Source organism: Notolepis coatsorum (genome assembly GCF_963971535.1).
Source record: "Notolepis coatsorum genome assembly, chromosome: 17".
Taxonomy (NCBI): Eukaryota; Metazoa; Chordata; class Actinopteri; order Aulopiformes; family Paralepididae; genus Notolepis; species Notolepis coatsorum.
Genome location: NC_140181.1, coordinates 45,087,852 through 45,113,609, shown reverse-complemented (window position 1 = coordinate 45,113,609; position 25,758 = coordinate 45,087,852). Strand labels below are relative to the sequence as shown.

At 44.5% G+C, this 25,758-nt stretch overlaps 1 protein-coding gene across 3 annotated transcripts in view; it reads right to left on the bottom strand.

Annotated features, from left to right (window-relative positions):
* mtor (mechanistic target of rapamycin kinase) overlaps positions 1-25,758 on the bottom strand; it is a 368,371-nt gene that overhangs the window by 236,133 nt on the left and 106,480 nt on the right. For all 3 annotated transcript variants that reach the window (XM_084334134.1, XM_084334136.1, XM_084334135.1), the window contains exons 21-25: positions 24,752-24,919; positions 17,199-17,311; positions 15,856-16,018; positions 11,250-11,342; positions 416-562 (exon numbers count right to left, since the gene is read on the bottom strand). In XM_084334134.1, the coding sequence (XP_084190260.1) occupies positions 416-562; positions 11,250-11,342; positions 15,856-16,018; positions 17,199-17,311; positions 24,752-24,919 (684 nt within the window). The remainder of the gene's footprint in view (positions 1-415; positions 563-11,249; positions 11,343-15,855; positions 16,019-17,198; positions 17,312-24,751; positions 24,920-25,758) is intronic.

Below are 25,758 nucleotides of genomic sequence, written 5' to 3'. Positions count from 1 at the left end.
TTTGCGGTGTTTGTTTTGGACTTTTGCCAAAACGTCATTATATTACATATACAATACTTGTATATGTAAAGAAATATATATATATAATATATTACTTACAGCTATAACATAACATACATTATGTACCTTTTTCCTGTGGTTGATTAGTACTTTATTTATGTTTTCCGATGAGACGGTGAAACAGAGATTGTTGAGATTGGCACTGTTAGGCTATGTAGAGCATTAGCACTACGCCCTCCGTATCCAACAAGCGAACTGCCTGTCAATCAATGGAGGTGGTCACTGGTCATTAAACTTGCAAAAGCAAAGACACAGGTGAAACTGGACTTTGCAAAGGTACAACAATCAGGGAACAACATAAGGAACATTTTAATGTAAGCAAAACTAAAACTGTGCGTCAGTTCTCCCTCCTGACCTTCTGCAGTGCGGTGGTGCTGACGTGAAGCTTCTTCATTGGTCCCGCCTCCACCGGCCCGCTGACCAGCGTGTCACCTTGGTTACCGCGCAGCTGTCGATGCTGGAAGATTAGAGGGTCCTCCTCCTCCTCCGCCAGAGTGTAGCCCTGATGTGACCACACACGCACACACAGACACACACGCACACACAGACACACACGCACACACAGACACACAGTCAGCCCAAACACAGACCAACTGCCAGATCAGGCCTCAAAACACGTGTTATAAATGTCCAAGTGCATTACCTTCCTTAGGGGGAAACACTGGGCAATGTGCTGTAATGACTTTTGTTTATCGTATATCGTAAGGTAAAAGTTGTTATTGTTTGTTTATTTGTTTTGCTGTAAACAGTGAGGTAAAGGTTGTTGGTTGTTTATTTGTTTCGCCATAAACAGTGAGGTAAAAGTTGTTGGTGTTTATAGACCTGGGGAGTCGCCCACCTGGTTGCAGGCGGTCTCTTGCCTATGGTCTATTTACCATAGGAGTTTCTCAAGGTAGCAGGTTTATGTGGTTCCACTTATTCAATTGGTCCAACATTTGTTGTGAGCAGAATTGAGCAGACTTAAATGAGATCTGCGTTTTTACATTTGAAGTTCTTATGAAACAGCCCTGTTTAGACGGAAACGCTAGCAGGTGAATCCGCAAAAAAAAAAAATCGGATGTGCCTTTTGTTTATACGGCAACAGCGTTTTTACGGGGAGAAACCGCAAAAAAGTGAGACCACCTTCCTGGGTGGAATTCCTAGAAACGATAAACCTTTGCGCTATCATCTAAACTGTCAAACCGCATAAAACTATGACGAAAGGGTTCTCAAGGCTCTCGTCGCGCGTACTGCTTACATCACAGGCATGCGCCAGTAGCCTAGAAGCGTAAACAAAGCATGTCTGATTCTATCCATGGCGATCACCTGAAGGCTACATTGGCAGTACTTTTAAATACACAAGAATCTGTCCTGCGGCTATCGCAACTATTAGTGACTGGAGCCACTGTCTGCGAGTGACTCTGCTTTGGTCCAATCACATTCCCCCACCCACAGTCTGCGAATCAGAGGCAGAGTAGGGCGGGTCTTCACGGCTCCGTCGTCTCGAGTCTTTACAGCCTCGTCTGCACGCAGAATTCCATCCCAAAACACTAGTCTCTAAACGCAACATTAAAAGTGAGACCGCAAGTCGACTTTTGCGGTTTCTGTTCAAACTCTCTCCGTCTAAACATGGCCTTAGTACGAGACTCTGTACCTAATGCAATTGAAGCTTGACTAATTTCCATGGTAACTACTACAGTACCCATCGAAGACCGGTTGCGAGCGAACACTGCGGAGCTGAGAGGATAACGTGTTCATGTTTTGAACTCATTCATTCATGGCTACAATGAAAACAAAGATGGAGGTGTATGCCGGGTTGATAAGATATTCTATGTTCTTATATTTATAAAATTCTATACACTGTGAATACACATATGAACACACATGTCCAATCCTTGGCACATACTGACCATCAAACCAGTACAACCCATCTATGATTATATTTGACAGCCCATTCACTATATATTGTTTTCACTTTCACCTATTTTATAGTAGTACACTTCTGGAGTTGACAAGAAATATTTCACTACACGCTGTAAGACAGAGCATGTGACAAATAAACCTACATTTTATTAGATTTGATACCTCCATCAATGATTATGAACCTACACAATACAGTTTGGCTGTAACATGTATAGGTTTGATCTTCACTGGTGGAACCTGATTGATTGATTGAAAACTTTATTAACAGATTGCAGAATGGGTACAGTACAGTACAGCTCAATACACACAATTGTTAAGGGGATGCAGTCCAGAGAAAGACTTTCGTCTTGTTTACATCAGGGTCCCCCATTTTCAATTCATCATAACATATATGACATACAGTACTGCTACATCTATACATTTATGACGTACCAGATTTGCAAATACAGTACCGTTTGTGATACAAAAAGAGTCTAAAAAAGAGAGTATATACATTTGCCGTAGAAACTGTACATTGGAGGAGGTTTGGTAGGTGGGGTGGGGGGGGCTGTACATTGGAGGTGGTTGGGTGGGTGGGGTGGGGGGAGGGGGTTGGGTAGGCGGGGTGGGGTGGGGGAAACTGTACAACTGTACAAGCAAAACTGTACATTGGAATATCGACGAAACCATACTTGGTTCTAAGAAGAGGGTCTCGTGTATTCTTGGGTTAGGTCATTTACTGTACATTGGAGGGGGTTGGGTTAGGACATTTACAGGGGCCAGTTTCGAATTGCAGTCTCCCGTAGGTGTTCTTTGAGAGTGGTTTTGAAAGTGGGTAGCACTGGCTCCCTGTGCACTTTAGGATTCATTTTAAAATTATTTTATTTGCTTTTAAAGCTCTTCATGACCTTGCCCCACCCTACCTCTCTGAGCTGTTGCAGGTCTATACACCTTCTCGCTCTCTCAGGTCAGCTGACCAGCTGCTCCTAGTAGTGCCTACAACTAGGCGTAAGCTCAGGGGGGACCGTGCCTTCTCCGTTGTCGCCCCCAAAATGTGGAACGAGCTGCCACTGCAGATTAGGCAGGCCCCATCAGCCATCACTGCCCCGTTTCAAAGGCCTCCTTAAGACCCACCTTTTCTCTCTGGCTTTCGACACCATGTAGCTTGTTGATTTTATGATCTTATTGTCTTACTGTGTTGTTGTTGTATCGTTTTGTTACTGTGTCCTTTGCTTTTAAATATATATATTTTTTTAAAGTATTCTGATCTATTTAAATTTGTATTGCTGCCTATGTTTACCTATTGTTTTTCTTCTCTGTTTTACTACTCTTGTTTTTTTTTTTTTTTTTAATTTATCTATTTTTAGTGCTGCTTATAGTTTTTTTTTTTTTTTTTACTTTGACCAGTCAGCTGGTTCTTTTTAGCGTTTATCGCTTTTTCATCGCATTCTTGGTCAAGTTCGACCGACAGAAGCAGGCTGAAAGGGTTCAGATGGGGGGGAAGACACTCTGGGAAAGGCACGGCTGCCGTCCGGGATTCGAACGCGCTCAGCCCCAGATCCGTGACGAGCACGGTTGTCCACGGCGCTGAAATAGCACTCGCGGTACGTGGTGAGCTACTGGAGCTCCCGCTGCTTATAGTTTTTAATATGCTCCCTCTGTACAGCACTTTGTGCCCCTGTGGCTGTTAAAGCGCTTTATAAATAAAGTTGGATTGGATTAGATTGGATTGGTAGTGATTCACATTCCTTTACAGCTTTGGGTAGGGCGTTCCACATTGATGTGGCATAATTGCGAAACGTGTTTAGTCCCTTGTTTGAGCCGAATCTGGGTTTAACATGATTTGTGGAGCTCCCTCTGGTGTTGTGGTCGTGGTATTCACTGACCTTTGGGAAGTATTTTGACATGTACATGGGTATCTTGTAGACCAGGCCCATTGCAAGTTGCTGTACTCTGTCTTCTACTCTAAGCCATCCTAGGTAGTCAAAGTTGGCAGGGGTGAGGTGGGTTCTAGGAGTAAGGTCAAGTAGTAGTCTGACCAGTTTGTTTTGTGATGTTTGTAATCTTGTTTTTAGCGCCTTTGAGGTACTTTGGTACCATGCAAGTATAGTCGTAGTACCCTTGAATGAGTGCTCCTGCCAGAGTCTTCAGGGTATTCTTGTTTACCAGAGAGGAGATCCGGTACAAGAATCTAGTTTGTTGGTTGACTTTTATTATTACATTGGATGCCATTTTGTCACAGGAAAGATTTGCCTCTAGGATGGAACCTAGGTATGTAATTTAGTCTTTCCTTGTGACAATATTGTCACCCACTGTAACTGAGAAGCCGCCGGTCTTGCTGAGTTTGTTATTTGATCCGAAGAGAATGGACTCTGTTTTACCCAGGTGTAATGATAGTTTGTTATCAGCGAGCCAGGTGAAGATTCTGCCAAGTTCTGAGCTGAGGGTTTTTTCAACCTGTAACTTGTTCTTGTCAGAGACCAATCAAAACCAATTGCTTTTAGCTTGTCAATCAGAATGGAGTGATTGACAGTGTCCAAGGCCTTTTGTAGGTCCAGCATGACCATGCCGCAGTATTTGCCCGCGTCCACCTCTTGTTTGATGTGGTCGTTCAAATAGAGAAGGCATGTGTCAGTGGAGTGGGATGTTCTGAAGCCAGATTGGAATTCGTAGATTCGATTTTTTTCCGCTAGGTACTTTTCGACCTGTTCGTATACTATTTTTTTCATGACTTTCGAGATGGAGGTAAGAATAGAAACAGGGCGGTAGTTGCCTGGGTCTAATTTGCTGCCCTTTTTGTGCAGAGGAGTCACCCTCACAATTTTGAAGTCCTTGGGGACGTGTCCCTGTTTTATGGAGAGGTTTATTATGTGTGTGATGACTGGGGTGATGGCGGCTGCTGAGTCTCTGAGGAATTTGGAGGGGATGTTGTCATGGCCAGTGGCCTTGTTAGATTGGAGGGTGCTCAGTTTTTTGAGTACCTCATCTGTTGTTACCATTTCCAGTTTGAAGTCGTCTTTGCGGACCCCTAGGTTTTTGTAGTATGCTACTATGTGTTCTACCCCATAATGCCCTGAGTGGGAGGGTAGTTTGTTTACCAGTGTTGTGGCTATGTTTGTGAAGAAAGTGTTTAAGTAATTGGCTACATCCAGCTTGTCTGTGATGAGCGTGTTGTCCGTCTTTATGTTTATGTTTGAGAATCTGGTTTTAAGTTTTTTACTGCAGCCTAGTTGATTATAGAGTAATTTCCAAAGTTCACATGGTTTGTTTTTGTTTTCCTCAGTTTTGTCATTGATAAAATTCTTTTTTGCAGTTTTGATCATGGAGTTTAGGTCATTTCTTAGTCGGTTTCTTTCCAGTTTGAGTTCAGTCACGTGGGCTTGGAGTTCACTGCTCGTGCTTTTGGTAAGCTTTGACTGACTTTTACAAAATTCTGAGCATTTTTTGTCTCTGGTTTTCATAGCGTCCAATATTTCGGAGTGCATCGACGGCTCAGCACGATTTTTTACCCTGGTGGTTCTTAGGGGGGCCATGTCGTTTACCTCACTCACCAGGTCTATTCATTGTGTACATGTTTCACTTCTCTCATATCACACCTCCCTCTGCAAGCTACCAACCACACTGTACACCGTGCTGCTGAAACACACTGTACACCGTGCTGCTGAAACACACTGTACACCGTGCTGCTGAAACACACTGTACACCGTGCTGCTGAAACACAGGAGGAAGGCCACACCGCTAAATCAATTAGATGCTGTTTCACGGTGCTGGGTGTTTCTATATGCTGTTTCACGGTGCTGGCTGTTTCTATATGCTGTTTCACGGTGCTGGCTGTTTCTATATGCTGTTTCACGGTGCTGGGTGTTTCTATATGCTGTTTCACGGTGCTGGCTGTTTCTATATGCTGTTTCACGATGCTGGGTGTTTCCATACGCTGTTTCACGGTGCTGGCTGTTTCTATATGCTGTTTCACGGTGCTGGCTGTTTCTATACGCTGTTTCACGGTGCTGGCTGTTTCTATATGCTGTTTCACGGTGCTGGCTGTTTCTATATGCTGTTTCATGGTGCTGGCTGTTTCACGGTGCTGGGTGTTCAGGGTGTTTCTATGTACAATAGTGTAGTTTAATGTCTGGCGTGTGCCGTGAGGTCCTACCGGCCTTGTACCTACTGTATGTGTCCGTAAGTACTGTTAAAGGAGCACTATATGAATATAGTTAAGATTGATTTGTTGATGATCCGGGTTCCTTGATGTAAGTCGGACATTTGCCCAGGCTCCTTGCCAATCAAAGTCATTTTCCAGGTCTGGTATATCCCTCCTCCAGACAGAGTCAAGTTGGAGGGTTTCATACGAGGACGTTAGTAATTGATGATAAAATTCTGAAACAAAACCTCTCGATGTCTCTCTTGAGTAGAAGAATTTGTGGTATCTGTGGTGTTCAATTGGTCTGTCTAATGGAACACCGTGAGACTTCAAACATAGCTCTAACTGTTTGTGAAAAAGCCATGTGGACTTGGTGAGATTAAATTTTTTGCGTATTTCTTTATCACTACAAAAACCCTGTTTGTTAAAAACATCCCCTAATGAGTGTATGCCTTGCTCTTCCCATATAGGGAATCTTATAGGTCGTTTTCCAATTAAGAGAGCATTGTTATTGAATAAGGGAGTATGATTGTGCCATTCTTGTGGGTTAGGATTTTTTTTTTGTGATTCACGCCATATCCGGATCGCATGAGTAATTATGGGGCCAAATTTTCGTTCACAGTGCTTGATTGGTAGTTTAGTGTATGCTATGTCCTTCAGTCTATGTGGGGCTACTATGTTTTCTTCTATTTTTCTCCAAGATGCTAATGCTTGGGAGTCAAACCATGTTGTCAATGGACTTAATGAGTACGCCTTAAAATATAGGAAAAAATCTGGAAATGCCATGCCACCATCTGCTTTATTTCTCTGTGCGGTGGATCTTTTTATACGTGGTGGTTTGTTATTCCAAATAAATTTGTATGTGGAGGAGTGTAATCTTTTCCAGTAACCCTCTGGAGGGGGTAACGGTAGCATTGAACAGAAGAAGTTGATTTTAGGTAGTACATCCATCTTAACTATTGATATCCGTGCTTGTACTGTGTTCTTAAGTTTTGCCCATCTATCAAGGTCGTCTTTGATTTTGTTTTGGATTTTTGTGTAGTTGTGCTTCACCGTTTGTCTTATGGTAGGGAATATTTCCACTCCCAAGCATCTGAAATGTTTTACCATCGGTATCTGTCCTGGGAGGGTTGTATCTTTTTTTGCAGGGGTGTTAAGTGGAAGGAAAGCCGACTTCGGCCAATTTATCTTAAATCCCGATAAATCACCAAAGTCCTCAATCAACTTGAGCATACTTGACTCCTATAAGACTGTGCCGAATGGGGCTCAAACAAGATTCCAAATGCACCCAATGTACAAATGGGGACGAAGGGACATTTATGCACATGTATTGGGACTGCTCACCAGTTAAGGCATTCTGGAAAGATGTGACCCAACAAATATCAAAACTCGTATCTTGGAATATACCTGTACACCCCTCGGTATTGCTGTTGAATGATGTTTTTGAGTTTGCAGTGAATCCACAGCTAAAGAGATTGGTTTTATCGGGTATCACAGTAGCCAAAAAGCTGATCGCATCACGCTGGTTTCAACCGGAAAAAATGTGCCGTAAAGTTTGGTTTCTTACATATCTCGATGTAATTTACCATGAAATATCTACAGCAAGAATTCTGGGTCTCAATGAATCCAAAATGTCAATGTGGTTAGAAGTGGTGGAGAGAATAAAAGCTAGCTTATAATGGTAGTGTCTGGTTAGGTGCGAGGGATAGTGGAGGTACTTCTCAAGGTGGGGTCCGGGAGAGGGGGGTTCGAGCTGAGCATATGTATGTAGGTTTTTTTTTTAGATAACAGGTATTATGGGTATATCTTATATAAAACAACTAACCAAAAGGTGATCACATTGGATGTGCCCTGACAATTAATGCTTGTATATCTTATCGTGTGTTGTCATGTTTGTTTATATGTTTGTTTAAAAAAGAATAAACAAATAAAATACAAAAAGGAGCACTATATGAGATTTTGAACATTAATATAGCACCAACTATTTGCTATGTAAAGATATAGCGATTTAGAATTCGAATGCCAACGTAACGAACGAAGGTTCGAATGTTCAAACGTTTGGGCTCAGCCCTAAGCCAGACGCACACCACAGAACATGGAGCTTTGCTCGTGACCTCTCTCTTTTTCCACCTAAACGGTTCATGAAAATATGTTTCTGACAACATTTTAGGCGAGAAACAGGATATGCAATGGCTGGATCTTAATTCATATTTGAGGTGTGAGGAACGTGAAGAGAGGGGAGGTGTGAGGAACATGAAGAGAGGGGAGGTGTGAGGAACGTGGAGAGAGGGGAGGTGTGAGGAACATGAAGAGAGGGGAGGTGTGAGGAACGTGGAGAGAGGGGAGGTGTGAGGAACGTGAAGAGAGGGGAGGTGTGAGGAACGTGGAGAGAGGGGAGGTGTGAGGAACATGAAGAGAGGGGAGGTGTGAGGAACGTGGAGAGAGGGGAGGTGTGAGGAACATGAAGAGAGGGGAGGTGTGAGGAACGTGGAGAGAGGGGAGGTGAGGAACGTGGAGAGGGGAGGTGTGAGGAACATGAAGAGAGGGAAGGTGTGAGGAACATGAAGAGAGGGGAGGTGTGAGGAACATGAAGAGAGGGGAGGTGTGAGGAACGTGGAGAGAGGGGAGGTGTGAGGAACATGAAGAGAGGGGAGGTGTGAGGAACGTGGAGAGAGGGGAGGTGTGAGGAACGTGGAGAGAGGGGAGGTGTGAGGAACGTGGAGAGAGGGGAGGTGTGAGGAACGTGGAGAGGGGAGGTGTGAGGAACATGAAGAGAGGGGAGGTGTGAGGAACGTGGAGAGAGGGGAGGTGTGAGGAACATGAAGAGAGGGGAGGTGTGAGGAACGTGGAGAGAGGGGAGGTGTGAGGAACATGAAGAGAGGGGAGGTGTGAGGAACGTGGAGAGAGGGGAGGTGTGAGGAACATGAAGAGAGGGGAGGTGTGAGGAACGTGGAGAGAGGGGAGGTGTGAGGAACGTGGAGAGGGGAGGTGTGAGGAACGTGGAGAGAGGGGAGGTGTGAGGAACGTGGAGAGAGGGGAGGTGTGAGGAACGTGGAGAGAGGGGAGGTGTGAGGAACGTGAAGAGAGGGGAGGTGTGAGGAATGTGGAGAGAGGGGAGGTGTGAGGAACGTGGAGAGGGGAGGTGTGAGGAATGTGGAGAGAGGGGAGGTGTGAGGAACATGAAGAGAGGGGAGGTGTGAGGAACGTGGAGAGAGGGGAGGTGTGAGGAACGTGGAGAGAGGGGAGGTGTGGCTGAAGCGCCTCTTTGTTGTGGCCTGATGCAGGTGCAACATTGTTGATGATGATTGATTGATGTGATGGCTGAAACATGGCCCCTTTTAATACTCGCTCGTATATTTTGGCTGTATTTCACCAAGGACAACCTGAGACACATTTCCTGTACGTTTCTTGGTGAATGAAGTGTTTCTGGTTGCAGACCAGCGCGGAGCGTACGTGCATGGCTCTTTATCGGAGGCTTGTAATGCGTGGTGTGTGAGGGACATTGTCTAGGGCAGTGTTTCTCAACTGGTGGGTCGCGACCCACTTCCATTTTGAGTGGGTCGCGGATGTGTGTGTAATTTTTTTTTTGCACTAGCTATCTTTGTGAAAGTGGCTTCTCAGCTCTGGTCCAACTGAAGACAAAGCAGAGGAACAGATTGGACATTGAGCATTACCTTAGAGTTGCTTTGTCTACCATCACCCCAGACTTAGAGACTCTTGTCAGGAGCAAACATCCCCAGTTATCCCATTAGTTCCCTGGGATGTTAAGCTAAGAAGTCTGCTAAGAAGGATATATAATTATATTATTTTATTTCATTGTGTTTTTATCCCTAGTTGTACTTTTGTTGCAACCCCAGTTATCCCATTAGTTCCCCCAAACTTAGGTATGTTATGTTAAGCTAAGAAATCTGCTAAGAAGCATATTATTTATTATTTTATTTCATTGGGTTTTTAGCCCTAGTTGCACTTTTGTTGCAACCCCAGTTATCCCATTAGTTCCCTCAAACTTACTGTAGGTCTGTTATGTTAAGCTAAGAAGTCTGCTAAGAAGCATAATTATTTATTATTATTATTTTATTTCATTGGGTTTTTAGCCCTAGTTGCACTTTTGTTGCAACCCCAGTTATCCCATTAGTTCCCCCAAACTTAGGTCTGTTATGTTAAGCTAAGAAATCTGCTAAGAAGCATAATATTTATTATTATTTTATTTCATTGGGTTTTTAGCCCTAGTTGCACTTTTGTTGCACTTTTCATGTTTTAACAGTGCATGAAAGATTGTGTATTACTGCAAAAAAAATATTTGAAAGAAATCAGTCGTTAAAAAATTTGGGTGGCGACTTAATGACTAAGGAAAATGTTGGGTCCCGAGGCTAGACCAGTTGAGAACCACTGGTCTAGGGAACATATGCTCATGCATCAAAGAGGGAAACTGTCAGAATTATGAGCGATATCATCAAATTGTTCCATGTGTCTCTCCCCCCTTGTCCAAAAGGAGAGTATGACTGTACATTACAAGTTGAACCTGGGCCGTCATATGGAGAGGGAGGGAGAGAGGGGGGTGCAGAGAAAAGTGATGAAGGGATTACAGAGGAAGAGAGAGGAGATACCGGTAGATACAGAGAAATAGAGAGACAGTGGATATAGTGGAAGAGAGAGAGAGAGGGGGTGGATACAGAGGAAGAGTGACAGTGGACACAGATGAAGAGAGAGAGGAGGTGGATACAGAGGAAGAGAGAGAGAGGGCGGATACAGAGGAAGAGAGACAGTGGATACAGAAGAAGAGAGAGAGGAGGTGGATACAGAGGAAGAGAGAGAGACAGTGGATACAGAGAAAGAGAGAGAGGGTGGATACATAGGAAGAGATTGAGACAGTGGATACAGAGGAAGAGAGAGAGACAGTGGATACAGAGAAAGAGACAGTGGATACAGATAAAGAGAGAGAGAGGGTGGATACATAGGAAGAGATTGAGACAGTGGATACAGAGGAAGAGAGAGAGACAGTGGATAAAGAGAGAGAGACAGTGGATACAGAGGAAGAGACAGTGGATACAGATAAAGAGAGAGAGAGGGTGGATACAGAGGAAGAGAGAGAGTGGATAGGGAGTGATTTACAGAACAGAGATATGGTGGATGTAGAGATGGTGGAGAGAGAGAGAGAGACTCTGACCTTGACGATGCGGCAGATCAGTACGTCGTAGCGCTGGTGGTTGATCCTGTGTCTCAGCATCACCTTGTTCACCATGGGGATGAAGATCTGGTACTGAACACAAAACACACCTGGTGTTGAACACAAAACACATCTGGTGCTGAACACAAAACACACCTGGTGCTGAACACAAAACACACCTGGTGCTGAACACAAAACACACCTGGTGCTGAACACAAAACACACCTGGTGCTGAACACAAATGTGTATGAATGAATTAATACTCTAGTTACAGTACAGCAACCAAATTAAACTGTATCAAGTCAACTGACAATGTGAATAGTATGAAACATTTTAAAGATTTCTCAAAAAAAAAAGATCTCCTGCGAAATAAGCTGTGACCTGTTTTGACCTGTACCTCAAATAATCGGAATCGAGAATCATTTAGAACAGGAATCGAAAGGGAGAATCAGAACCGGAATCGTTCAAATCCAAACGATGCCCAACCCTAGTTGGGAGACAATCCAATATGATCTTTTATCATATCAAATAAATTAATAGATTGTGATATTGTGATAACCTTAACCCTCACAATTCTGTCATCTAAATGAATATGAATGAAATGATAGCAACCACATATTAACAAAACATTCTCTTAAAATGAGTCAATATTTAAGGGGATTGTATTTGAAAATAACAATAATTTCGGTTTGATATCACACTTTACATTATCATGCAGTTCAATGCAAAGAACAGCAATGCAATTAATTATCTTGCATACGTGAACAGATATTTTGAGATATACAGATATTGTAACTGAGGGGTACAATTCCCTGACTGTATTGATAAGTATGGTATTATTAAACCACTACCTCTTGTACTTTAACTTCTGGCCATCCAGTACATGATATAGATATGATGAACACTTTCCCACCTGATGAAACGAAGTCCACACAAATGTACAAATCGAATATTTTATATAGCAAAGGGTATATACAACGTTCACTTGATGACATTTATGATTTGAAATGCACTTGTATGGCAAATGAGTATTCGTAGGTAAATCAACATTGAATGTCCAATCTCTGGTTACGCAGGGAGTAAGTATACAACCCGGTTCTTTAGGGAACTATAGCGATGGTACTTAAATGATTATAGCTGGATACACTAAGGGGGGGGGGGGGGTCCCGCTGGTTGTAAGACAGTAGGAGGGGGGGTTAGAAGAGCCGCTGGCGGTATCCCATCTGGCCGACGATTTCTTGGGAGAATTCAGAGTCCTGAACACGATGCCCACAGAACCTCGGTCCGCAGATGAATACAGCTGGACCCTCTGGTGGACGGTAGCTGCCGGTCCACAACGGAGAGACGTGAGGCGACCTCACTGGTGTAGAGCGCCGTCTCACCTGGACTCCTCTCCGGGGGGTAGTTCCAACACTCAGCAGTGTTGGCCGTTATCCATGGAATAATCAAAGCACCCAAAGCATGTAGATAATCCAAGCCGTGGAAGGCTCGCCGTCGTCCGGGTAAAGTAATCCAATGTACAGGTCCACTCGTCCTGGCCCGGAGCTCCTCGGATGCAAGCACCACAAGTGGTCTGCCCAGCCTGGTTAAGACTCCAGATAACGTCAGGAACGATGGGGGTGCTGCTCACTTTATAACTCTAACCGAACGATGCACCATACATAATAGACTATTATTAGCTTAATAGAAATACGTCCAACTCGACGGTATAGTGCCAAACTATGACAATTCAACTATTAATCCACACGATATCTCAATGCCTATTCTGAGGCCAAGTAGGCCTTACTGCACCACACGTGCGTCGTGGGTGAGGCTTCGCGTCTGTTACTAGGTTGGAGGGTAAAGAACTAATGGACTAAAAGAAAGTTCTACTTTACTTGCGCCATATATATATGCGCTGTGAACAAATAGTACCATTCGTATTTCGCCAGACGTATTCCTACGCGGAACCGGGCTTGCCACGACATGTTGGTCGGCACGATTGAACTTGAACCTAGGGGTATGGCTGCTGGCGCCAGGTTCTCGTCCAATGGTAGAATGAAACTATTATGGGCTGTTTAGTAGACTAAAGGGATATTCAGTGCATATTGTACAAGGAATATACAGGGGATATCAAACGATATACAAATACAATTAAATATATATCCATAAATAAATATATATATTCGGTTTAATCTGATCCTTCACAACAGATATACAAAAAATATGATTAATCATAAAAAAATTATTTTAACTCATGTCGCCCATGCCTAACTGTACATAACGTTACATCCATGCTATATGGTTTCAGTCTCCGCGAATCACCCTGCTCCCTCTCAGCCATAAGACCCCAAATGACAGAGTAGCCTTGTTGTGCCTTAAAGTTTAAACCCCCACTCCCAACCACAGGATCAAACGCTTCCTCTTTTCCAAGTCATGTGGTCCTGTGGTTTGTAAGGTTGTGAGAGGTTTTGGGGGGTTGAAAGAGAGGGAGGAGGGGAAGTTGGGCACGATGGGGAGGTGTGGTGGGGGGGGGGGTGTATGTGACCTCATCCACTCTCATAAACACTGTTAACCTGCCGCCAAATGGTCAGTGGCCTATGACATCAGTGAGCCTGGCGGAAAGTAATGAAAATGGCCAGGGGGGGGGGGGGGGGACTAAACCCCCGAGAATAGAGAATAGATACTGAAAAAGAGCTCTATGAAAACCAGCAGCCGGAGTCTGGAGCTGGTCTACTGTATTAGTAGTCTGTGTTTTAGTGGTCTACTGGCTATTAAGTCTACTGTGTTATAGTGGTCTACTGTCTATTAATATTCTACCGTCTATAATCTATTAATAGTCTACTGTGTAATAGTAGTAGTAGTCTACTGTCTATTAATAGTATGTAGTAGTAGTAGTAGTAGTAGTAGTAGTAGTAGTAGTAGTAGTAGTAGTAGTAGTAGTAGTAGTAGTAGTAGTAGTAGTAGTAGTAGTAGTAGTCTAGTAGTACTGTGTATAAATAGTCTACTGTGCTCTAGTGGTCCTGCACTGTATATTAATGGTCTACTGTGTATTAGTGGTCTACATTGTAATCTACTGTGTATTAGTGGTCTACATTGTAATCTACTGTGTATTAGTGGTCTACTGTGTATTATACAGTGTATTAGTGGTCTATTGTGTATTAGTGGTCTATTGTGGATTAATAGTCTACTTTAATATATTTTTTTTTATTGTCTTTTTTTCCCCCTTCTTTTTCCGTTTTTCTCCCCTCCCAATGTTAGTCGTTATGCCAATTCCCAATCCCCCTTCCTGGTCGTTGCGCACTCTACCCCCTACCGTCGGTCTGGGAGGGCGAAGACTATCACATGCTTCCTCCGACACATGTGTACCCAGCCCAGCACTTCTTTTCACCTGGCAGCGCGGACTCTCACTGGGAGAGTAACGTGTGGAAGGTCACACTACCTCCCTCCAGATCCTTCCCTCGCTGTGCAGGCGCCCCGACCGAACTGTAGGAGTCGCTGTTTACAACGACCCGGACCCACCCACTGGCTTCCCTCCTGCTGACTCTGCCAATCGAGCCAGTATGACGGCCAGCCAAGCCGGAGGCAACGCTGACAGCCGGATTCGATACCAGTGTCTCTTGCGTTGGTGACGAGTGCTTAGTCCGCTGCGCCACCCAGCCGCCTCCGTGTATTAATATTCTATTGTGTATTAGTGAGGCTACTTTGAGAAGCAGTCTTGTCAGAAGGTCATCGCTTTTCAGTCAAATCTGGAACGTGAAATTCAATGAGGATCACCTTTGTCTCCCTAAATGACTACAGTTGCCCTTGAGCAAGGCACCTCACCACCCAACGGCTAGAAGACTGTGGTTGTACTGGTCAATCAGTCAATCAGTCAATCAGTGTGTGTGTGTGTGTGTGTGTGTGTGTGTGTGTGTGTGTGTGTGTGTGTGTGTGTGTGTGTGTGTGTGTGTGTGTGTGTGTGTGTGTGTTCTCAGGCAATGTTAATGTGAGCTACAGAGAATAGAACCCCTAACCCTGGCAGCATTAGTGTAGGCTACACAGGAAATGGAACCCCTAACCCTGGCAGTGTTAGTGTAGGCTACACAGGAAATGGAACCCCTAACCCTGGCAGTGTTAGTGTAGGTTAGACAGGAAATGGAACCCCTAACCCTGGCAGTGTTAGTGTAGGCTACACAGGAAATGGAACCCCTAACCCTGGCAGTGTTAGTGTAGGCTACACAGGGAATAGAACCTCTAACCCTGGCAGTGTTAGTGTAGGCTACACAGGGAATAGAACCTCTAACCCTGGCAGTGTTAGTGTAGGCTACACAGGAAATGGAACCCCTAAACCTGGCAGTGTTAGTGTAGGCTACACAGGAAATGGAACCCCTAACCCTGGCAGTGTTAGTGTAGGCTACACAGGGAATAGAACCTCTAACCCTGGCAGTGTTAGTGTAGGCTACACAGGAAATGGAACCCCTAACCCTGGCAGTGTTAGTGTAGGCTACACAGGGAATAGAACCTCTAACCCTGGCAGTGTTAGTGCCATGCTCTACATATTGAGCTACACAGGAAATGGAACCCCTAACCCTGGCAGCGTTAGTCCCATGCCCAACCCATAGAGATTGGCGCTGATATAAGTTACCTTCTTGCCCAGCTGGAAGACCAGTGAGGACAGGGTGTCCATGGAGGTGGCGCGCAGCTCTGGTGTGCTGTCCAGAGAACGCACAATGGGGTGGATGATGCGCGAGGCGTAGTCGGTGAAGTCCAGAGACTCCGTCAGTCGGTCCAATGTCTCCAAGGCAACCCTGAATCAGACATGGGCAAAACACAGAAAAACACACAGAGTTTCACTTAAATGCTACCAGGAGGGGGGGAAAGAAAAAGAGAAAGAAAGAAATAAAGAGTGAGTGAGTGAGTGAGTGAGTGAGTGAGTGAGTGAGTGAGTGAGTGAGTGAGTGAGTGAGTGAGTGAGTGAGAGAGAGAGAGATGGCCTGTTTAACTGGTTCTGACATTAAAAAGAGAACACTTGTGAAGGCTGTAAACCTTCAAAGTAGTTATGAACTAGCTTCCTCCATGACGCAGCGGCACAGTGGTGTAGTGGTTAACACTGTCGCCTCACAGCAAGAAGGTCAAGGGTTCGATTCCCACTTGGGGACCAGGTTTCCATGATGCCAGTTACCCAGGTGGGGTATCTCCCAGGCCTTTCTGTGTGGAGTTTGCATGTTCTCCCCGTGCTCGCAAGGGTTTCCCCCCCGATAAGATAAACCCAATGGAAAAACATGCACAACAACAGATCGCTGACGCTGTGGCGTCCTTGACGAAAACGGGCAGGAGCACTTGGATTGGTCCCCGGGCGCGGCCCTCGCCGACGCCTGTCTGCTCCCGGCTGCCCTTGGGGGGGAAGGACGACGGGATGGGTTAAGCGCAGAGACTAATCGCATCGGCGATCCTACAAAAAACAAAACAATTCCAGTGTGTGTGTGTGCTAACCGTGTGTGCTAACCGCTAACATTGATGATAATTGCATGCCAATTAAAGACCTCTGAACAGGTCCTGCATTATTATTATTATCCACTCATTTAAACAAATGCACACTCAATATGGCTAACTAAGGCTGGCTTCGTTTAAATTAAATCCGCTGTGAATGTTCTTGAAATTATTTGATTTATTATTGAATCATTTTGCAGTAAAACATTCAAATATCTTGGTCTATAAAGATGTTATTGGGAGAGAAGAGCACTCATTCATGAGTGAATTGCTTTGATTTATAATTTTGAATTGACTGGACGTAAAGTAAATTGAACGCAACCCTGCTTCTACCAGTCTCAATGGGGTACCTAACTAACAACATATGGGTTTAGGGGCAGCCTGGCAGCATTACTGGTACCTAACTAACAACACATGGGTTTAGGGGCAGCCTGGCAGCAGTACTGGTACCTAACTAACAACACATGGGTTTAGGGGCAGCCTGGCAGCAGTACTGACTTGCGGGCAGGCAGGGGCACGTCGGGGGCATCAAACAGCTTGACGATGGGCGGTAGCAGCAAGTGGAGGTAGTCGTCCAGGTTGGCACCAAACAGCTGGATGGCGTTGAGCAGCTAGAGAAACAACGAATTCCAGAACAGGTCAATTATTGTACTGTAACCGGCTTACAAAGGCTAAAATGGCTTCCTGGTGTTCATGCTCATACGAAGTTGAACGGTATTGATTCGGTACAGTGATGGCAGACATATTAGCCTCCCATGAAGATTCTGCCTCATTATTATAGTTAAAGACATTTTTAGGGTGTTGTGCCAATACTTCAAATAAGCCGTCCCCCAGCATGCACATCGTTTTTTTGTGCATGCTTTTCAGGGGATCCAAGTAATTTTTCTTAATATCCTGTCAAACCGCATCACAATCTGGTGTGGGAACAGCCGCAGCCTCAGAGGAAAGTGAGGACAGCTGAAAAGTTCATGGGTGTCACTCTGCCTGCCATGGCCGACTTATCTACGAAGCATGGTGTGTCTGAAAGACCATCTGGCAGGGCCAGGTTTTTCAACTCTGAATACCCCACCTCCCCCAACTCATCTGAACTGATCCTTATCGGGGTTGAACTGCACCAGCCAGCCATTGGAGGAGCAACATTTCACATTTGTATGCAAGATCCTAGAACCTTTATGGATCATGTCGTCACTTTGTGTGTGTGTGTGTGTGTGCGTGTGCATGTGCGTGTGTGTGTATGGAGTTTTGGATGGTTATTACGGTGGCAGTCATGAAGGATGACGTACATTGCAGACGACTAATGACCCCCGCCTCCCCCATCCACCCCTCCTCTCTAAATTGCACCAGGCGAGACTGCAGGAAGCCAGAGGAGGGAGGTGGAAAGGGGGGATGGGGTACTGGATGGAACAGCTCCCCCAAAAATGATGGAGCAGTGTTTTCTTTTTCTTTTTGGACTGGGAAGGTAACCCAAGTCGCTGGCTTCCCATGTCCCGTGACCCCTACCGATGCTTCACATTAAGGGCCAGACCTAGGTTTATATAGACTATCCAGACAGTGGGCTGGTGGGTTATCTAACACCGCAGACACTGAGACAAAACAGGAATGAGTGAGAGAGTGGGGGGGGGGTTCGGATGACCGTGTGGCCGAGTGTGGTGTTGTCCTTGCGGTTTGCGCTCGAGTCCTGATTTAGGGGTTGAGGAAAAGCCGGATAAGCAGAGGCTGTGATTGGTGAAAGAGGAGAGCGTGTCGGCTACAGGTCGCCGACTTTCTGAGTGGCTGTGTTAAGACCTGGAAGTTTCACTGTGGGTATATCCACACAGACCACAAAAAAAGATTAATATAGATTATTACAGATTTCTAGGGCACACCGATAACCGCAATTAGTTTATTTGCCTTGCTGACTAAATTAACATCATTTTTTTCAAATGAAAAAAAGACATGATCTTTCGGCCTAGTCAACTTCCTTTCTCCAACGCAGATTGTAAACCTTACTGTGGTCTACCCTATGTCCCTTTTCAATCAGTGCGCTGGTGTCAAAGGTCAGAGTTCAACCTTGATCAAACAATTCCACCCAAACAAACATCCGTGGCTCCGGGCAGGCTCCAAGGAGGCCTGTGTGGTTCCAGAGACCGTACTGTAACCCGGAAGCTCCGAGGTTATAAAGAGTCTTTGAGAAAGACATTGAAACCCTACCTACTCAAGGGGTGAAATGCCTACGCGTAAGATACACATTTCAACATTGTGTGTAGCATTATGGGTGGGAGATATGTTATATTTATGTAATTATCATGCTTCTACCTTTTGCAATGACATTTCAATAGTACATTTTCTTAGTCCAGTTCTTAAAAGTTTTTGAATGTGCTAATATTTTTTCAGGCATCAAATCAAACCCAGTTAGGCCTTGTCCAGACAAACTAGTGATGCACGATATATCGGCCGCCGATATAATATCGGCCGATATGGCCGTTTTTTTACACATCGATATCGATCCGATATCAAGATAGGGCCGATATGGGCCGATATTAAAAAAAAAAAAAAAATGTGTTTGTATTTGAACCATGGCGAGCCTGAACACTACCAGGTTCGTCACAATGTGTTGACATTACAGTAAAGCTGCAGGTCTATATTAATGTGTTTACATTATAGTAAAGCTGCAGGTCTATATTCATGTGTTTCATCATCATTAGGTGGCTTCTTCGTTCCGAAGGTTGCCTATCACTCTCCAACCCATTCTGTCCCCACTTCTTCTCTCCAACTCTGTGACTCCGCCTCTCACTCTGCTCCAATCACAGACGTCGTCTACCCAGCCTCTTCTTGGTCTTCCACTTCCTCTCTTTCCATCCACCTTCGCTATCACCACCTTCTTGAACATCTCCCCGCTGGATCCTCTCAGAACATACATTATAGTAAATATGCAGGTCTATATTCATGCGTTTACATTATAGTAAATATGCAGGTCTATATTCATGTGTTTACATTACAGTAAATCTGCAGGTCTATATTCATGTGTTTACATTACAGTAAATCTGCCGGTCTATATTCATGTGTTTACATTACAGTAAATCTGCAGGTCTATATTCATGTGTTTACATTACAGTAGATCTGCAGGTCTATATTCATCTGTTGACATTACAGTAAATCTGCAGGTCTATATTCATGTGTATGTGGAAAAGATTCTTTTTTTAAAGAACATTTTAATTTGATCACAAAAAGAAAATGCAGGCTGTGGTTTGATATAAAATAAAAAATAAAACTGACAGATTTCTGTAAGAATTGCATTTTTCAGTGATTGGCTGGCGAGCACTTCTGTACTGGAGATTGCTCAGATGCCCCTCCTTAATGTCACTATACCTAGGCAAGTCATACACCCTCTGAATGTCATAGGTTTCTAGTCTGTGGTTGTAAAGTTCCATGAGGCTGTGATTATCCTAGAGGTCACAATAGGTCATTTTATACAGTGAGGTCAAGTTTCAGAAAATTGTCTCACTACAATGAAACAGCTACTATGGGGACTAACATCATCACACATGGATACAATTGGGCTCATTGGATCCAGAGGAGTCTCAGCTTTCCAGTCATACCCAATTCATGCAATTCGTAAGACTGTTTATGGGCCCTGTATGCAGAAATATTAAAATATACCATTTTTAGAATATGTGAAAATAACACATTTATAGTGCATGCAAAAATCTGCATGGTTTTACCCAAAACTGCATGGGATTAGCATAAAGTGGGTGTGTCTATAAAAGGAAGACTTGTGGATACTCATAGAACCCATTTTCATTCAGAGGTTTGGAGCATAATTTAGCCCCCCTTCCTGACAACCTAGCGTGACATGGTTGGTACCAATGAATTCCTTACTCCACTGTGCAGTGTGCACACGAAGTACATTTCAGTTACTGTAGCTTTAGTCAGCTTGTACAGACAGGAGCCTGACCCCACTGACTTGACTGCATTTGTTTGTGGTCAACTACCGTAATTTTCGGACTATAAGACGCGGCTTTTCCCCCCATTTTTCGACTCTGCGGCTTATATAACGGTGCGGCTAATCTATGGATTTTTACAGCTAACTGGGCACGCTGCCTCAGCTCTGTGACCGTCAGATCAGACTCGTAAATCTGCTGCAGCAGTGCACGCCTTGCCCCTCCTCCTCCCCCTCACAGTCTAGCCCTCCTCCTCCCCCTCACAGTCGAGCCCTCCCCCTCACAGTCGAGCCCTCCTCCTCCCCCTCACAGTCGAGTGCATGAGCAGCTCCTCTTTCAACATAACTGAAGCATTAAACAAAATGACCCAGTCGACTATTCACTTTAGTTTAATACATGAGGCATTGTCTAATGTTATCTAGCTGGCTAGCTACTGATAGCTCCTGATATCAACGTCTGATCATCAGTTTGGCATTCGATTTCGCAGGTGCTGGCTATCGTTGGCTAAGTAGCTATCGTTCCGTGAGCTAATGTTAGTAGCTACCTAGTGTTGGCTAAGTAGCTATCGTTCCGTGAGCTAACGTTAGTAGCTACCTAGTGTTGGCTAAGTAGCTATCGTTCCGTGAGCTAACGTTAGTAGCTACCTAGTGTTGGCTAAGTAGCTATCGTTCCGTGAGCTAACGTTAGTAGCTACCTAGTGTTGGCTAAGTAGCTATCGTTCCGTGAGCTAACGTTAGTAGCTACCTAGTGTTGGCTAAGTAGCTATCGTTCCGTGAGCTAACGTTAGTAGCTACCTAGTGTTGGCTAAGTAGCTATCGTTCCGTGAGCTAACGTTAGTAGCTACCTAGTGTTGGCTAAGTAGCTATCGTTCCGTGAGCTAACGTTAGTAGCTACCTAGTGTTGGCTAAGTAGCTATCGTTCCGTGAGCTAACGTTAGTAGCTACCTAGTGTTGGCTAAGTAGCTATCGTTCCGTGAGCTAACGTTAGTAGCTACCTAGTGTTGGCTAAGTAGCTATCGTTCCGTGAGCTAACGTTAGTAGCTACCTAGTGTTGGCTAAGTAGCTATCGTTCCGTGAGCTAACGTTAGTAGCTACCTATTGTTGGCTAAGTAGCTATTGTTCCGTGAGCTAACGTTAGTAGCTACCTAGTGTTGGCTAAGTAGCTATCGTTCCGTGAGCTAACGTTAGTAGCTACCTAGCGTTGGCTAAGTAGCTATCGTTCCGTGAGCTAACGTTAGTAGCTACCTAGCGTTGGCTAAGTAGCTATCGTTCCGTGAGCTAACGTTAGTAGCTACCTAGTGTTGGCTAAGTAGCTATCGTTAGTACCTAGCTACCGTTACTGTTTAAACAAAAATGTTAATAAATGGGAGCTTCCTCAAACAGCCATATCTTTCCCGACAATCCCCTCTGTGCACGAACCCTTACATATGGTAATTACCCTATGTAATTCCCTCCTCACTTCTACCTCATTACCACCAGCCCTCCTCACATCTACCTCATTACCACCAGCTGTGTCTCCTCACTTCTACCTCATTACCACCACCAGCCCTCCTCACTTCTACCTCATTACCACCAGCCCTCCTCACATCTACCTCATTACCACCAGCCCTCCTCACATCTACCTCATTACCACCAGCCCTCCTCATTTCTACCTCATTACCACCAGCCCTCCCTCACATCTACCTCATTACCACCAGCCCTCCTCACATCTACCTCATTACCACCAGCCCTCCTCACTTCTACCTCATTACCACCAGCTGCGTCTCCTCACTTCTACCTCATTACCACCAGCCCTCCTCACATCTACCTCATTACCACCAGCCCTCCTCACATCTACCTCATTACCACCAGCTGCGTCTCCTCACTTCTACCTCATTACCACCAGCCCTCCTCACATCTACCTCATTACCACCACCTGCCCTCCTCACATCTACCTCATTACCACCAGCCCTCCTCACTTCTACCTCATTACCACCAGCCCTCCTCACTTCTACCTCATTACCACCCGCCCTCCTCACATCTACCTCATTACCAACAGCACTCCTCACTTCTACCTCATTACCACCAGCCCTCCTCACTTCTACCTCATTACCACCAGCCCTCCTCACAACTACCTCATTACCACCAGCAATGTTCCCCCTAAGGTGCGCGGCTGCGCACGCACGCACATGGCAAGACGCTCCCGCGCACATCTGAAATCTGTCGCGCACAGAAACGTTTGTGTAAAATATGCCTGTAGTTAAATTGACTGGCGCATTGCACCGAATACTACGGTAACCTGTTGTGTGTGACGTTACCAAGAGAAGCCTCGCTTTCAGTGCCTTGTGGGCGGCGCTACTGCGCGCTCACACAGACACACACAACAGATGAGGACCAGCATCGCTGGCTCCTCACAATGCAAACGTGAAAATGTACATTACAGATTAACTGCGTGCAAAGCTTGACCATATGTTTCTGTGTCTAATAAAGGTGTTGGCGATCTCAAAGCTCACATGGACACAGAAAAACATTACAAACAAAGCAGTGCGAGGCGAGAGTTTGATGGCAAAGTTGACCGAATTGATTGAAGAATGCAGCTATACAGAGAGAGAGAGAAAATAATTGAAAACTATTTTGATGCCTCAAAAATGATGTTTTGGTTTGATAAGATGCTTATGATACAATCATTCTAAGGATTATGTGTGTAATAAATTAGTTTAGTACACTAATTGCAACAAATCTGAAACTGCATAGTGCACTTTTAAATTAGTATCTTTGTGATGTTACTGTTTTATAATTTACATTACATTGAACAGATAAAGATATATTTTTTAAAGCTGGATTTTCTAATACACAAGAGGTATTATTTAGAACATTACTTCATATTTTTCTTGTTATTTATTTTGTCCAGTAAGACTTGAAAATATATATTTTGTCATAGGTTGATTTAGTTATTTTCTTGAGATTTGTCAGATAGATTACTTTAGGCATAATACAGCATGTTGAGTAACTTTGGTTATAGAGAGATATTATTTTGTTATATAAAATAATATAAACTAATTGTATATCCATACAGAGGAGGCATACTTTAAATATATTATAATGATAAGGCATCTTTGAGTAAACTTTGAGTATCATTAAGTATCTTGAGGCTGAAGGCAGTGTCCTCTTTAAAAAAAAATCACAATATGGTCACCCTTGAAGTCGCATTATAATTCACTTAATAAAATAATGACGAGTCAGCCTCCTAAAAAGACAAAAGTTAGTGACACGACTCACACCGCCGCCGCCAAAGTAAGGACTTTGCTCTGTATCGTCAATCAATGGTCAAATAAATATTTGATTAAGGAATATAATATGCCTTTTTGTATTATTTCTGTGTATCAGCAAAATGTATATATTTTTATGTTAGACATTGAGGGAAATTAAAATTCTCCGATTTTTTACACACCGCAGCTTATCAACTAACCGGTTAATCGGCAGGTGACATATGTTGCTCAGTAGTTGCTGATGTCTGCTCAGGAGGTTTGAGTGTTTGCTCAGCCCGAAAAAAAATTAGAGGGAACATTGACCACCAGCCCTCCTCACGTCTAACTCATTACCACCAGCCCTCCTCACGTCTAACTCATTACCACCAGTTGCTTCTCCTCACTTCTACCTCATTACCACCAGCCCTCCTCACTTCTACCTCATTACCACCAGCCCTCCTCACTTCTACCTCATTACCACCAGCCCTCCTCACTTCTACCTCATTACCACCAGCCCTCCTCACTTCTACCTCATTACCACCAGCCCTCCTCACTTCTACCTCATTACCACCCGCCCTCCTCACGTCTAACTCATTACCACCTGCCCTCCTCACTTCTACCTCATTACCACCCGCCCTCCTCACTTCTACCTCATTACCACCCGCCCTCCTCACTTCTACCTCATTACCACCAGCCCTCCTCACTTCTACCTCATTACCACCAGCCCTCCTCATTTCTACCTCATTACCACCCGCCCTCCTCACTTCTACCTCATTACCACCAGCTGCGTCTCCTCACGTCTAACTCATTACCACCAGCTGCTTCTCCTCACATCTAACTCGATACCACCAGCCCTCCTCACGTCTAACTCATTACCACCAGCCCTCCGTGCTGCGTCTCCTCACCTTGATGGTGACACTGCGGCCAGGGCTGTTGTCGTGCATGAAGACACGCAGCATGTGTGGGATGAGCTGTGGGAGGTAGAGCTTGAACTCTCCGCCCAGGGCCACAACGATCTGCTCGATCAGCAGGATGATGGTGTTCTGCATGGGGTTGTTGGGCGTCCAGTACTCCTGCACCATGGAGAACAACAACAGATAAACAAACCAGCAACATGTCACAGATTCAGCTAGTCAAAAGATACGCTCTGTAAAAGTTAGTCGGTCAAAAATGCCCTTCTTTCAGATCCTTGTTACTAACCAAAAGGTTTGATCTGAAATACAAACAACATGAACAGACTTCATTATCACTGTTTCGATCATGTAAATACCGTAAATCCTCAAATATAAGACGGGTCTTCTATTTACCTCAGCTGCAAAGAGCACCAGGCCTTTTTTAGAGAGAGGCTTATATAAGAGGCAGGCCTTAATTTCTAAAAATGACACTCATGGACATAATCCCTTCATTTTCAGACTTTTATTGCATTATTATTAAAAAAATGTAATACGTACATTGTCTGTCTACATTTATTTAGACTAGCATTGGTATTTAAATATTGAGTGCAGTTGAGTAATTGTGGGATTAACGTAATTCAAACACTGAAGTTGGAACTGTCTATACTAGGTTGTGGGGTCCGGGGACGGTTTAGCGTGTGGTACCTTCTCGACTTCCTCAGGCCATGTTTAGACGGAGAGTCTGAACAGAAACCGCAAAAGTCGACTTGCGGTCTCACTTTTAATGTAGCGTTTAGACTAGTGTTTTGGGATGGAATTCTGCGTGCAGACGAGGCTGTAAAGACTCGAGACGACGGAGCCCCGCTGTCACACGATTGGCGCATATGTCACATGACGTGCTGTGAAGACCCGCCCTACTCTGCCTCTGATTCGCAGACTGTGGGTGGGGGAATGTGATTGGACCAAAGCAGAGTCACTCACAGACAGTGGCTCCAGTCACTAATAGTTGCGATAGCCGC